The sequence below is a fragment of the Haliotis cracherodii genome, unplaced genomic scaffold (assembly GCF_022045235.1).
Source record: "Haliotis cracherodii isolate W230 unplaced genomic scaffold, xgHalCrac1.p SCAF_11, whole genome shotgun sequence".
NCBI classification, from domain to species: Eukaryota; Metazoa; Mollusca; class Gastropoda; order Lepetellida; family Haliotidae; genus Haliotis; species Haliotis cracherodii.
The window spans coordinates 1,561,871-1,572,559 of NW_027266266.1; the positions used below are offsets into that span (position 1 = coordinate 1,561,871).

The window sequence follows — 10,689 nt, forward strand, 5'->3', positions numbered from 1 at the left end:
CCACTCAATGGTCTTGTAGAACTCAGGGACTTCAGTAATGAGCCAGTACTGGGCTACTCAATGATCTTGTAGAACTCAGTGAGGGACTCTAGTAATGAGCCAGTACTGGGCTACTCAATGATCTTGTAGAACTCAGGGACTTCAGTAATGAGCCAGTACTGGGCCACTCAATGATCTTGTAGAACTCAGGGTCTTCAGTAATGAGCCAGTACTGGGCTACTCAATGATCTTGTAGAACTCAGGGACTCCAGTAATGAGCCAATTTCAAGTCATGACCAAAACAATAACCTTGGCAACACAGCATCAGTATCCATCAATTAAGTGAAAACTCAGTTGTCGATTCTTTTGGGGGACAATTGAAAATAAACCTCATTTCAGAGTAATCTATACCTGGAAAATTACCTATTCTTCATATATATATTTTTTCCCTAAATATCAGTAACCATGGCAACACAGTTACATGAATATTCTAGTTATCACAAACATGAATACAACATGGCAAAAGTATGTGATAAATGTACAGGTAATATACATGCACAGTGAGAGCACATTAGGACAACACAACATGGCCATTGAATCACACAAAGAACAGCGTGGTGTTGATGTCCCTGTGGAATGAAAGGGTATATCTAGGATTCTAAACGAAGTGCTGGCAAATTGGGGAAAAAATCATTTCCTAAATTCTAAAGTATTTTCACTGTATCTTAACATTGTATTTAAGCAATGTTGTAAAACCAAGCATAATGCCCACTCTGTTCACTGGTCCTGCACCAGAAATGGGTGCCACACAATGTACCCATGTGGGGAATCGAACCCGGGTCTTCAGGGTGACGAGCAAACGCTTTAACCACTAGGTTTTAAAACCAGTGTCAATGCATGGTTTTATCCCCACCAAACTATTTTAACTGTCCATCCCAAACACCTTTATGTCAAAATATTGATAAAATCCAATTACTTTCAAATAACTTGCGTACAGAAACGCATGCATTAAAAGAAAAACTCAAATGTATAAAAACAGCACGCGTAAATACTCAATGAAGCTTTTTCAGCATAAGTACAAAAGTGCTAATTTCAGAAACACAATTACGAGCTAAGTTACTTTCTGAGTCAAGCCTATATTTAGAACCTTTAAATCCATCTAAAACATTTATTTTTTTTAAATCTCAAAATGTGTACTCATTTTGGGAAAACCCAATAGACATGATAGAGTGCTGAATGGATGAGTAAAAATATATAGGTTACCCAATGAAAAATGTAATAACCCAATTAAAATAGAAACCTTCGAGTAAAAAAACTCAATTGCTCAAAAAGTTCTCCGGAGCTCTGCTAGATCTTTGTTGTATTCCTTGTATGCCTTCTACTCATTGTGTGACATTTCAGAATGTTCAACCACAGACATTTGTCTTTTGTAACTTGAAATCCTGATAGAGCAACTCTCACTGATAGACCAATTAATATTAACTGTCTTGCTTGGTTCTGACTGAAGCTACAGGATACTTGTTTGTTGTTTAATGTCGCACTCAGCAATATTCCAGCTATATGACGGCAGCTGGTAAATAACTGAGTCTAGACCTGACAATCAAGTGAGCAATGATCCACGCCCTCGGGTATGGGGACACGCCAAGACACCATGTCTGACCACCCAATCCATTTGGTTGCCTCGCTTGAAAACTGTCTCTCACTGCTGCAAGGTAATATCAAAACTGAGCAAATGTGATCTGAGATAGTGAATGTTGTTTTCTGTCACATTCACGTTAGTAATCAGTCATGTTAACACAAATTGACTGTGAGTGGTTGAGTTGGACTTAACACCGCTTTGAACTGTATTCTAGTTCTATCACAGTGTGTCAGGTTAATGTGGGAGGAAAGCTTGAAGTGATGCAGACGTTTACGATTTTCATGAAACCCACATGCATGGCTATGGTGCTTACAAAACTGGAAACATTATCGGGGCAAACTGGGATTTAAACTCATGATCATAGGTTCCTGGCGCGTCCAAGGGACGCAACTGCTGAACATGCCTCCTTGTAAGATCCAGAGACCAGGTGTCAGTTACTCAACATAGCTGCCTATCTTGTGTTGCAATACATTCTGCATAGTTAGATCTGTATTGTGAAATGTACTGAAAAGTTGCCAGTTACCATGGTTACATCTTTTAAGAGTTAGGTAGCTAAAGAGATACGGTTGGTTGTAATGATGTGCAAACAGCTACAACACTGGGCAGACTCTACGACAGACAGTAACCTTTGGTGAGAGTGTAGCTGATGGTGCTGCCAGGTGTAGGGAGACTGTTTGTTCTCCTGCATTTTCACCACAACGATTATGTACCAACATATGTTTTCTTCTGAACAGCCCTAACCACTTTTGAAAGTCCAAAAAGCACCATTCTTCAGCTTTTCCCTTTTATTGTGGATGACCCACATATATATATATACGCACGCACGCACGCACGCACGCACGCACGCACACACACACCCCACAGTAAACAGCGCACGCACGCACACACACACACCACAGTAAACAGGTTAAACTGTTCAGTCTCTTATCTGCAACCATATCCAAAAAAACTGCGGAAAGATTTCTGCCCCTAAACGCTGCTTCAACTTTTAACTCTTACCCTAACCCTTAAATATGTGTAGCTTTTGCTTGTTCCACATCATATTTAAGTGTAACATCACTAATGTTTTCATACTTCTAGCCAAGGGTTATGATTTTCAACAATTATGAAGTATGGGATACGGGTGGACGTTTTACCCCAGATGAGACTTGAGAGGATAACATGATTAATACAACATTAACTGACAACCGTTCAAGGAGCTGTCCAAGCAACTCTAATTAAGGCAGTGCACTGATCAATAACAATGTTACTATATTGTAATGGTCAGTCTGACTCAACAAACAGATCACCAGGGCTAGTTATTGATTCCCCGATATGTAATGGCTGCTGTAACACAAAGTCAATAATCGTGGTTCTAACTGCCAAATATACCAGTCTCATTACCACTCTCACAGTTTACAAGGCCGACAACTATGTGCTAATGAAGATTTCATTGGCTTTTCAAGCAGAAACTGAGCTTATCTGAGGTGAGGTGAAATGGGGTTTAACGTTGTGTCCAAGATTATTGCACTTATATAGCATTGTGCATGTACGTGTGTGTGTTTGTGTGGCTGCTTGTACTATCCGGACTGATGCCGATTTATAGTGCTAGCTCACTGAGATACCATGCCGCAGTTTAACATGAATACCCCACTCAGACACAGTATACTGACTCCGAGCCGACTAGTCCTTGTTTTAGCCCCTTAATGCCGAGCACCTGACAGGGTAACAACAAGTACCATCTTTTAACGTTTTTTGGTATGACGCGGCCGGGGATCAAACTGCGGACCTTCCGCTCTCAGGGCGGACGCTCTACCACTAGACCACGGAGGCGGTCTGAGCTTATTTGAGGGATAACATGTTTACCATGTGATTCACAGTAAGGGAAGTTCGACTGCATGTTCAAAGTTCAAACAACATGTTCAAAAAATTTCCAATTTTATCTTGCTGCTGGCTTGTTGTCTTCAGACAACTGTTGTCTTCTTGTTGTCCAGTGTTCCCATTTACCAGGGTTAGAAACTAACAGTTTTTGTCCACTAGTCCTTATAATGATAACATATAGCAAAACCCTTGAAATGGGCCAATATCTACTAGTCCTTAGGATACCTTTACTATTGGGCAGTTTGGTAAGGACTACATGACTAGTGCCAATTTCTAACGCTGTTAAATTACCGATAATTACCAGTTTTTTACCGGTAATTCATGTGACTGCCAGTCCCGGTGGACCGGCAAATATAGTACCTTATTAATCTTTGATGTTGAACAAAACATCGATAGAATATTTTTCGAACAAGTCAGCATGTCTGTTACCATCAGGGTTTCCCCTGGTCTATTTTTAGCTCAAGGAAATAACATATGCTTGGAGCATAATGTTGAATGAATAAAAACCAGGTAAATGTCATACGTTTCTTCATTTGTTGAAAGATAAGACTGACAAAATTTCAGAGTTGCCAGTTGTGGTGGACTAGCAGTTTCAAAAGCCAACTGTTGTCCTGAAAATGAATCAAATCTAATTTGTAGGATCAGGTGGTTGGCCTATTTATTGTGAAACAATGGCCTCGCGTTGGTGAAGTAACCACAGTAATTAGCACACTCCCACAAACATGGAAACTGTGGCCACATTAGTAGGAAACAGAATACCAGTACCCATAAAAGCTAATTTGTTGGCAAGGATGATAAATATTTTTATCTACTTTTATTCAAACCAGTCCATTTTATTGACACTTGACAACTAGATACAGATACAATCAAATCTTTAACACTTTCCCTGTTTGGATTTTGACGAAAATTCTTCAGAAGGTTCCTCACAGTTGTCATAGTAACAAAGGTATGCATCAAATTTTAACCTCAATGAACAAGTTGTCAAATAGCTTGTCCTTCAGTATGTTTAGTTCACTTCCGAGTGCATCAAGACAAGCGATCTGAGTCATCTCATGAAACTATATGTAACCATAGTAACAAGCTCAGTCAGACAGGCAGACACATGCCATACAGACAAGACTTACGTTTAGAAATATAACATGGCAACTTGTCATGTCATTGTTGGTTAGCATGCTAAGAGACACAAGTAATTCTTGAATGTAAACAATAAAGTTGTTATCCAAAATTGTGTCCACTTTGTTATCCGTCAACTTCTAAGAAATGACTATGAACACCCTCATCAAGCAAGGTATGATTTTAGGGAGAATTTTCTACCTAGCATCAGCTGGATCAACCACAAATTCAAGCCAACATTCTGAAGTACCCTTGTAAAATCCTTCCTTTCATCAAATATGTAATGGTTGGTTTAACTTGGTGGGTATTTCCCTTGACCTAACTATGTTAACTTGTGTTACTTCATATTATATTTGGATTGGTGAACTTGGTGAATATTTGGGTTGGTTAACTTGGTGAACATTTGGGTTGGTGAACTTGGTGAACATTTGGGTTGGTTGACTTGTTGAACATTTGGATTGGTTAACTTGGTGAACATTTGGGTTAGTTGACTTGGTGAACATTTGGATTGGTGAACTTGGTGAACATTTGAATTGGTGAACTTGGTGAACATTTGGGTTGGTGAACTTGGTGAATATTTGGGTTGGTTAACTTGGTGAACATTTGGATTGGTTAACTTGGAAAATATTTGGGTTGGTGAACTTGGTGAACATTTGGATTGGTGAACTTGGTGAACATTTGGGTTGGTGAACTTGGTGAACATTTGTGTTGGTTAACTTGGTGAACATTTGTGTTGGTTAACTTGGTGAACATTTGGGTTGATCAACTTGGTGAACATTTGTGTTGGTGAACTTGGTGAACATTTGGGTTGGTGAACTTGGTGAACATTTGTGTGGTTAACTTGGTGGATATTTGGGTTGGTTAACTTGGTGGACATTTGGGTTGGTTGACTTGGTGAACATTTGGGTTGGTTAACTTGGTGGACATTTGGGTAGGTGAACTTGGCGAACATTTTGATTGGTTAACTTGGAAAATAGTTTGGTTGGTTAACTTGGAAAATATTTGGGTTGGTTAACTTGGTGAACATTTGGATTGGTTAACTTGGAAAATATTTGGGTTAGTAAACTTGGTGAACATTTGGGTTGGTGAACTTGGTGAACATTTGGGTTGGTGAACTTGGTGAACATTTGGGTTGGTGAACTTGGTGAACATTTGGGTTGGTGAACTTGGTGAACATTTGGGTTGGTGAACTTGGTGAACATTTGGGTTGGTGAACTTGGTGAACATTTGTGTTGGGTTACTTTGTGAATATTTGGATTGGTAGACTTGGAAAATATTTGGGTTGGTTAACTTGGTGAACATTTTTATTGGTTAACTTGGAAAATATTTGGGTTGGTTGACTTGGTGAACATTTTGATTGGTTAACTTGGAAAATATTTGGGTTGGTGAACCTGGTGAACATTTGTGGTGGTGAACTTGGTGAACATTTGTGTAGGTTCACTTGGTGAACATTTGGGTTGGTTAACTTGGTGAGTATTTGGGTTAGTTAACTTGGTGAACAATTGGGTTGGTTAACTTGGTGAGTATTTGGGTTAGTTAACGTGGTGAGTATTTGGGTTAGTTAACTTGGTGAACAATTGGGTTGGTTAACTTGGTGCCATTCGGGTTGGTTACTTTTGCGAATATTTGGGTTAGTTAACTTGGTGAACATTTGGCTTGGTTAATGTGGTGAACGTTTGGGTTGGGCTGACATTTGGTTCTTGAACCACATGGGATAAAAGATGATATCGCTCTCTGTCATCAACACATGACACATGACACATGACACATGACTGAATGTTCAATCTGTTAGCTGAATCACATGAGAAGTTTGACTTCCTTTTGAGCAATAAGGACACCCTGATTAAGATTCCAGTTACCGTTTATCTTCCTCTCGTGATTTAATGTGGCTGGTCCATAATCTCCATATCAGTTACCATGCTGACTGCATTACCTCCCATCCAATCATATGATATTCAGATTCTCCCTAGAAAGTGTGCGCATCCACACAGATGACACATCATGCCTCCTGATGGGTGCTCTACTGCATGAAGCCAAGTCAGTAGGTCACAGAGTCAGTCACAGAGTCGGTCACAGTCACAGAGGCTGTCTCAGAGTCGGTAACAGAGGCTGTCACAGAGTCAGTCACAGTCACAGAGTCTGTCACAGAGGCTGTCTCAGAGTCGGTCACAGAGGCTGTCTCAGAGTCGGTCACAGAGGCTGTCTCAGAGTCAGTCACAGTCACAGAGTCACAGTCACAGAGGCTGTCTCAGAGTCACAGAGTCACAGAGGCTGTTTCAGAGTCGGTCACAGAGTCACAGAGGCTGTCTCAGAGTCGGTCACAGTCATAGAGGCCGTCACAGAGTCACAGAGGCTGTCTCAGAGTCACAGAGGCTGTCTCAGAGTCGGTCACAGAGGCTGTCTCAGAGTCAGTCACAGAGGCTGTCTCAGAGTCACAGAGGCTGTCTCAGAGTTGGTCACAGAGGCTGTCTCAGAGTCACAGAGGCTGTCTCAGAGTCATAGAGGCTGTCTCAGAGTCGGTCACAGAGGCTGTCTCAGAGTCGGTCACAGAGGCTGTCTCAGAGTCAGTCACAGAGGCTGTCTCAGAGTGGGTCACAGAGGCTGTCTCAGAGTCAGTCTCAGAGTCAGTCTCAGAGTGGGTCACAGAGGCTGTCTCAGAGTCAGTCTCAGTCACAGAGGCTGTCTCAGAGTCGGTCACAGAGTCACAGAGGCTGTCTCAGAGTCGGTCACAGTCATAGAGGCTGTCACAGAGTCACAGAGGCTGTCTCAGAGTTGGTCACAGAGGCTGTCTCAGAGTCAGTCACAGTCACAGAGTCACAGAGGCTGTTACAGAGTCAGTCACAGAGGCTGTCTCAGAGTCAGTCACAGTCACAGAGTCACAGAGGCTGTCTCAGAGTCGGTCACAGAGGCTGTCACAGAGTCGGTCACAGAGTCACAGAGGCTGTCTCAGAGTCGGTCACAGTCATAGAGACTGTCACAGAGTCACAGAGGCTGTCTCAGAGTCAGTCACAGAGGCTATCACAGAGGCTGTCTCAGAGTTGGTCACAGAGGCTGTCACAGAGTCACAGAGGCTGTCTCAGAGTCGGTCACAGAGGCTGTCTCAGAGTCGGTCACAGGGGCTGTCTCAGAGTCAGTCTCAGAGGCTGTCTCAGAGTCGGTCACAGAGGCTGTCTCAGAGTCAGTCACAGAGTCGGTCACAGAGGCTGTCACAGAGTCGGTCACAGAGGCTGTTTCAGGGTCGGTCACAGAGGCTGTCACAGAGGCTGTCTCAGGGTCGGTCACAGAGTCAGTCACAAATTTGGTTGCAGCTGTGACAAGTTACTGTAATATCTTCTCAAAATTGGTTTGAATGCTGACTTTCTTTGAAGAAAAAAGTCTGAATTGATGGAGTTGTCACCGAGGTGGCTGTTGACATGTAGCCATATTCCCCTTTGTTGAAACCAATTTTTGTATGCATATAGTATGTAATATTGTCCAACAATATCCCCAACAAAGACAACTCTACAAACAGGTACAAAACAGCACATCATCAAGATTCTCACAAGTTTGATTGATTTGTCCTTGAAATTGTGGGGAATACAGTTACAAAAAAAGTTGAAGGAAATGCCCTTAATGAAAAGGTTTTTAAACCTTAAAGATCCATAACAATGTTGTTATAGTGTGCGTCATTGTCAACCTAAAGTACACGTTCAGACAGACAGATACTACAGGAACCTACGCCCCCTTAATTTTGAACCCCTTCTCCCAAACACTACCAAATCATGTCCATTATGTTTGTTGTTAACCGCCACTCAGCAATATTCCAGCTATATGATGGCGGTCTGTAAACAATCAAGTCTTGACCAGACAATCCTGTGATTGACATCATGAGCATTGATCTATGCAATCGGGATACGATGACATGCATCAAACAAGTCAGAGAGTATGGCCATCCGACCCTCTCAGTCGCCTCTCACGACAAGCATGGGCTGCTGAAGACCTATTCTAAACCAGATCTTCACAGGTCCAAATTCTGTCAAAGCTGCTCAACATATGAGTATTTGAAACACACATACCACAAAGGGAGGTAATGCTGCTGCTCTCTTCATGCACAAACTTCCGTGTGACTGCCTCTTCCATGATCTGCTTCACCTAAGAAAACAATTAAAAAAATTGGTAACCATAGTTATGGTTCAATACCCACATAACTAAATGTTTTCAAATACCAAGATGAAATGTTATGACAGATGACCACTTTCGCCCGTTCACTTCAGTTACTTTAGAACTAGCAATACCAGATGGTTCAGGTAAAGAATTCTAGACCACAGATTTCTGATTAGTATATAGTAACATTTTCTTTCAAAGATGACAAACCTTTGTCATGACAACAAGTCCACATGAAAGTGTTAATGATAGGTGGGGTAGGGGGATATCTGAAGTGTTGTGGGTAGTGTTGATGAAATGTTTCAAACTATTTTGGATCCTTTAACAATCCTATCTGATCTCTGCACGAAAACTGCAAAATCCGCAAACCCCAGATCCTTGTTCAGCAAAACATGGTGGAAGGATGCAGTGTTACAGTTCCGCTAACTTCCATCACTGCTGCTATTGTTAATTCATCATCATGCCAAGAGACATTACTGGGACATTTTGACCATCTGAAGTTCAGAACAAGGCTAGAGGTACGCCCATGATTAACAGAATATGTCTACTTTGTCATTGTTCTGTTTAACATTGCTTTAATTATAAACTTATCTTACGTAGCATATTTTTCCTCTTATGTATACTCATTAACAATGCCAAATGTTGCAGAACGTCAGATAACTTATACTTATCAGACATTAAGTGTGACCACTGTAATCTACATCTCTGTTACTGAAACATCTACCACATCAATCATGTCAAAAGCACTCCCAATATTTATTTTTCATACAAGAAATATTCAGGGTTAAATGATAAAAGGATTGGGGTTATATATCAGAGACAATTCATGCAGGTTATCTTTTGATTTTTTGGCCCTTATTTATTCAGTCAGTGTTCACTAATGTCCTTGCTTAATTAAATAATGTTCAGAATGTTCAGAGAGAGAAAAAAAATCAATAATCAATAGAAAATGAAAATACAATGAAACCAATCAATAATTCACCATGTGTGCCTCAGTGACAGTTAATGCCAAAGAGTGAAATGATATGCCAAATTCTCAGTCTATTATTGACAAATGAAAGAAAACACACAAACAACTTCGTAAGCAGCTCGCATGCATATGGGCCAGAATATTATTGACAATTGTGAAACATCCACGGTGAGTGGAGTCTTTATCTCAGTAGAGTAGCTTAATACCATTTGAACTTATGGCATTTGATCATATGCAAGCGTGACATTTACCAATAAACACAGAAAAACATGAAAATGTGGCATTTACAAACTCGCAGGAATTAATGATAATAAATTATGAACACAATAATTATGATTATAGGTTTGACAGTGAAGCTTACCTCCTTTTTGACTGCACGAAGCAGACTTTGTCTTGTCTCGGGATCCGGGGTCGACATTGTGACTGTCAGGACAAAGTTGTGTGAAATGATCAAATGATAACCCCGAATAAACAAATAAAACACTCCTTTCCCCGATCACCGAATACACCGACACCACTTCATTTTGACATTTCCTCCTCCGCACGTTTTGACCAAACAACTACCCACAGTACCATGTGACGCTGATAAAAATAGTTCACTTATTAAAGCTTATTACGGATATGTTTGCCACTATGGATCGAAACTATTCACGACAGGCATGCACAACATATGCAGCTAGCGTCAAATTATCGTCTCGTATGTACCAGTATGTAGTTTCGTATTGATTAATGAGAATATTGTGTATCCTTGGGCGGAAGTTATCATGTTGATGTCTGCACTGAAATATTTTGCATAATTAAAACTTTTATTATTTTGTTCATTCATGTTTTTGTTCACTGTAAATAATTCAAAAATATTTTTCTTCTTCACTTGGAATCAATAAAGAAACTTCTATACACGTTGTTTTATTTCAGCAGAAGTTATTCCTGCAAGGGAGCATGCGTTGTAGTGAAAATTATAAAGGAAAGGAATCATATTTACCTT

At 40.6% G+C, this 10,689-nt stretch overlaps 1 protein-coding gene across 11 annotated transcripts in view; it reads right to left on the reverse strand.

Annotated features, from left to right (window-relative positions):
- Positions 1-10,417, reverse strand: part of LOC139456080 (small G protein signaling modulator 1-like) — a 74,572-nt gene extending 64,155 nt beyond the window's left edge. For all 11 annotated transcript variants that reach the window (XM_071237601.1, XM_071237600.1, XM_071237599.1 and 8 more), the window contains exons 1-2: positions 10,066-10,417; positions 8,647-8,722 (exon numbers count right to left, since the gene is read on the reverse strand). In XM_071237601.1, coding sequence (XP_071093702.1) covers positions 8,647-8,722; positions 10,066-10,122 — 133 coding nt within the window. In that variant the 5' untranslated portion in view covers positions 10,123-10,417. The remainder of the gene's footprint in view (positions 1-8,646; positions 8,723-10,065) is intronic.
- Between the last annotated feature and the right edge of the window lie 272 nt (positions 10,418-10,689).